This window comes from Hylobates moloch, unplaced genomic scaffold, assembly GCF_009828535.3.
Source record: "Hylobates moloch isolate HMO894 unplaced genomic scaffold, HMol_V3 SCAFFOLD_1677, whole genome shotgun sequence".
NCBI classification, from domain to species: Eukaryota; Metazoa; Chordata; class Mammalia; order Primates; family Hylobatidae; genus Hylobates; species Hylobates moloch.
The window spans coordinates 5,282-10,338 of NW_026653952.1; the positions used below are offsets into that span (position 1 = coordinate 5,282).

Here is a 5,057-nt window from a genome sequence, read left to right on the forward strand (position 1 = left end):
CTCCCAGCATCTCCATTCCAGCCTCCAGAAGTCCCACTCCTCATGTTGGACCCTGGCCACCTACTAGTACTCTTCCAGATACTATTACCTCTAGTCCGACCTTAGAAAACTCCTGTGACTCCCTGGACCTATAATGGGTGGAAGGTGAAGAAAGGCCCTGATAATAGGGTCAGGGCTTCAAGAAGAAAGATGTTCCCACCAACACAAAGGACATGAGCACAGTGCAGCTAGTACTGAGCTACACTAGGAGCTATAATAATAGCTTTGGGACAGTGAGGACAGGGCGCTGTGTTAGTAAATAGTCTGGCTTTCATTTTCTGGTCAACTAGGCTTTCACCAATAATTTTGTCACCTCTTTACCTTCGTAATCTTTCTCCAGGACTTGGAGAACTTCATTGCCAAGTTTGGGGACTCTGGTTTTGTCCTTGTGACCTTGGGCTCCATGGTGAACACCTGTCAGAATCCGGAAATCTTCAAGGAGATGAACAATGCCTTTGCCCACCTACCCCAAGGGGTGATATGGAAGTGTCAGTGTTCTCATTGGCCCAAAGATGTCCACCTGGCTGCAAATGTGAAAATTGTGGACTGGCTTCCTCAGAGTGACCTCCTGGGTAAGGTCTGCCCAGGACTGCTCCTCTCCTTCCACTGACCTGTCTTTGGGGCTCATCACGTCTCTGACCTTTAGCTGGACATTTGTACCCACTGGTGAATGGTACAGGTAAGGCTCAGTGGACAGAAAAGTAGCAGCCAGCTGGAGTTCTTGGGAAACCAGGCTATACTTCCAATGGGATCAGATGCCAAAGCAACCAACTTTCCTTCATTCTTTTCTATCCCAGACCTGATGTCTGCAGCCCTATGTGATATTCCTGTCAAGTCTCTTTAACCCTGCTGCATTTGGTCTTGGACAAGGTCACCCAAACAAAATTAAAGACAACCTATCAACTCTGAATGTATATACTAGGGGTTGGGAGAGGTGCCACAAACTTTAGTGATTTTGTGAGCACCAGTTCGGCCACATGGACTTACACAAACACACATCCACACATAAATATGGACACATCCTCTTAATTTACCAAGGGTCTGAGCAACTACTACCATCACAAGATTAATGCCAATGATGTATTTAGGATGTGCCAACATACCTGTGTGCCAAGCTTAGCAACTTCACAGTTGGTGATTTGGTCTACCGAGTTGTCTGGGACCAGAGAGCTCCCTCACCCCCAACAGGTTTTCTCTGTGCCCAGTGCTGCCATAGACACTGACTAGAACAGAGATTCACAACCAAGATTATGGCTCAAAAGAATCTGGGCAATTTAAGAAGTAGATTCCTGGTCCTACTTCTGTGAATATATTTTTTAAAATTCTGGGGTAGGGCATATGCCTCCCATTTCAAAGAAGAGACAGGGAGTCTGATGCACACTGCAGTTGAGTGACCCAGGTTGAGATGTGCTTGTCATTATCAACAATCACTTTAGTTAGCTCTAGGTAATGCTGGCATGGAAAGACAGGAACTGGAAATACAGAGGCGAAGGATCCAGTCTACTTTCAAGGCGCTTCTCTTATAATTGAGGACACCATACAGTCAATACAAGTTTTATGAGTGACACATGAGTTGTGATGTCAACAAATATGTCAGGAATACAAGAAAAGGGAAATTAGCTGTCAGTGGATAAAAGAGGGCTCAATATAGACAGAGGAGGTAGAAACAGAGAGACACACAGAATACAGATGAGAGAAGCAAAGAGAGGCACAGGGAGGACAGAGAGAAGGAAGAATGGATGGACAGATAGAGATGTATGCCTTGCTTAGCACTCTTCTCTACAGAATTCACTCAGTTCTAAGCCTTAGCTGAGTTTCTGGCTGACGGAAGATGTTTCCATATGATAGCAACGCTTGGAATCTTGTATCTTGGAACTGTAACCTTGGATGTGTCCCAAGCACAGTCATTAGATACAATGTCTCCAACACACCACTAGATCCCCTTGGCACTTTCTTATCCCCTTCATCTCGGCCTGATGTTTCGACATTTTCATCCTGAAGTGTCCCACCCTCTTTCTTATTTACAACAGCTCACCCAAGCATCCGTCTGTTTGTCACCCACGGCGGGCAGAATAGCATAATGGAGGCCATCCAGCATGGTGTGCCCATGGTGGGGATCCCTCTCTTTGGAGACCAGCCTGAAAACATGGTCCGAGTAGAAGCCAAAAAGTTTGGTGTCTCTATTCAGTTAAAGAAGCTCAAAGCAGAGACGTTGGCTCTTAAGATGAAACAAATCATAGAAGACAAGAGGTATGCAGCTCCCTGGGGTTGTGGTCATAATGATGAATGAAGGCAAAAACACTAAGGGCACTATGGGAATCTGGTTTTTTGGTTTGGTTTTGTTTTGCTTTAGATTAAAACTGTATTTTCTAGGACATGGGATAATATGTGTGTGATGCCAACAGCTGACCTGTGTCCTCTGAGAGCAAGACTAGAGCATTTAAGTTAGATGCTAAGAATCATTTCCTACCTTTTCATTTTGGGGAACCTGGACTATGTACAGGGGGTCTCTGTGAGCTATGTTTCAGGTCAATTGGAATTCAGGTCAGCGGGATTCCAACTGAGGCAGGAGATTGCCTTTCTGTTACCCAAATACTCCACACTCTTCTCCCCCTTGGCCTTTTGTTTGTGGTGCTCCCTCTTCACATACTGGCTCCTTTGTCACATTCCGGTCTCATCTCCAACTCATTTCTTCTTAGAGTTCGCCTCTGACAGTCCTGAGTAACCTCTTCTCCCTCCTACCCCAGTTATATCATTTCCTTCTTAACACTTCTTAAAGTCTGTAATTAACTCATTTATTTATGTGTTTGTTTATTTAGAGTCTCTTTATGTTGCCCAGGCTGGTCTCAAACTCCTGGGCTCAAATGATCCTCCTGCTTCAGCCGCCCGAGTAGCTGGGATTACATAAGCCACCATGCGCAGCTTATGTTTTCATTTATTATTTGTCCCCCTCGCCTTCCAACCAGAGAGTGGAGAGTTAGCTTAATGAGGACAGCAGCATGTGTCCCTTGTTTTCTGCTATCTTCTTAGTGCCTAGCACAGGGTCTGCCACAAAGTAAATGGTTAATGAATTTTAGTTAAGTGAGGCAATAGAAGGGACCCAGTGACCTCCAAGGTAACTAACTGCATATCCAGCACAGTGATCTCATGTGAAGAGAAAATTACACCTCATGTAATAAGTAAAAAGAACTGAATAACTTATTAGAGTTTCAAGGGCACAAACCAAAATCGGACCTCAAGGCTTAGCATGTACTAGGAGACACTCAGCAGTTCTAGCTAGATGACTTAACCACATAGCTCATGATTCTTAGCCTTGGAAGAGTCATTAAATTCCATGGGTTGATAAACTCCAGATCAATTGTATATATTTGCAATTTCATGTATTGCAGTTGGTCATTTTCTGAGAAATGTGTTTGTAGCTTTCATGGGATTTTTCAATGACCTAGACCCAAAATGACCATTCTGAGCTGGGATGGTCCTCAGACATTGTACATCAGCAGGGCCAGCTTCACAATTTGTAGGACCTGGTGTAAAATAAAAGCGTGGAGCCTCTTATTATAAAGTTTGAGAATTTCGACATGGTGAAACCAAGTACAGGATGCTACTAATTATGTGGTACAAATATGCAGCCTGCAGCCTGGGAAGCCAGCCCTGGTCAACATGACGTTCTGATGGTGCAGGAATGTGTAGGCTTTAGCCTGTGCCTAACATTCCCCAGAGTGAGATTTGTCACCCCATCTAGAGACTGGCACAGTGGAGGTGCTCCATGTATATGTATAATAATTACATCATATATAATTTTCCTAGGGTACATCATAAGCCTCCTTGGAGCAGGGACTAGTCTTTGTGGACTTAGTCACTTTTTTGAAGTTTAATACTTTTAGCATTATACATGGATTTTTGCATGTAGGTGTCATGATTAAACTTCAAGGGGAACCAGGTAGATTACTGCAAAGCCAACAAAATTTCCTTGAAACTCAGTCTTTGGTGCATCATATAGAACGGATCACACATTCTAACTCTTGTGAGGTCACATTAGTAATGCCCCCTCTCTATCTCTCTCAACAGATACAAGTCCGCGGCAGTGGCTGCCAGCGTCATCCTGCGCTCCCACCCGCTCAGCCCCACGCAGCGGCTGGTGGGCTGGATTGACCACGTCCTCCAGACAGGGGGGGCAACGCACCTCAAGCCCTATGTCTTCCAGCAGCCCTGGCATGAGCAGTACCTGCTCGACGTTTTTGTGTTTCTGCTGGGGCTCACTCTGGGGACTCTATGGCTTTGTGGGAAGCTGCTGGGCATGGCTGTCTGGTGGCTGTGTGGGGCCAGAAAGGTGAAGGAGACATAAGGCCAGGTGCAGCCTTGGCAGGGTCTGTTTGGTGGGTGATGTCACCATTTCTACGGGGCTTCCCACTAGTTCTGGCAGCCCTGGTCTCTAGTCCTTCTAGTTATCTCCTGTTTTCTTGAAGAACAGGAAAAATGGCCCCAAATCATCCTCTCCACTTGCTAATTTTGCTACAAATTCATCCTTACTAGCTCCTGCCTGCTGGCAGAATTCTTTCCAGTCCTCTTGTCCTCCTTTGTTTGCCATCAGCAAGGGCTGTGCTGTGATTCTGTCTCGGAGTGACTTGGACCACTGACCCTCAGATTTCCAGCCTTCAAATCCACCTTCCTTCTCATGCGCCTCTCCGAATCACACCCGACCGTTCCAGCCTCCATGTCCAGATCTTGTCAGCCTCTTTCCGTCACTCCTGCCCCTACCATCTATCATGGAATAACATCCAAGAAAGACATCTTGCATATTCTTTCAGTTTCTGCTTTGTTCTCCTGCATATTCTCTTCAATGCTCAGGAAGCTGCCCTGGGCTTGAGAGTTCAGGGCCGGACACAGGCTCGCAGGTCTCCACATTGGGTCCCTGTCTCTGGTGCCCACGGTGAGCTCCTTCTTTGCTGATCAGGCATGGAGACTGTAGGTTTCCAGATTTCCTGAAAAATAAAAGTTTACAGCATTATCTCTCCACA

General features: G+C 45.8%; 1 protein-coding gene across 1 annotated transcript; it reads left to right on the plus strand.

Annotated features, from left to right (window-relative positions):
* The first annotated feature begins 343 nt into the window (after positions 1-343).
* On the plus strand, positions 344-5,057 carry LOC116464780 (UDP-glucuronosyltransferase 3A2). The gene is made up of 3 exons (XM_032148032.1): positions 344-611; positions 2,070-2,289; positions 4,108-5,057. Exons 1-3 carry the CDS (start codon positions 443-445, stop codon positions 4,382-4,384), a joined length of 666 nt encoding a protein of 221 aa, XP_032003923.1. The 5' UTR covers positions 344-442; the 3' UTR covers positions 4,385-5,057.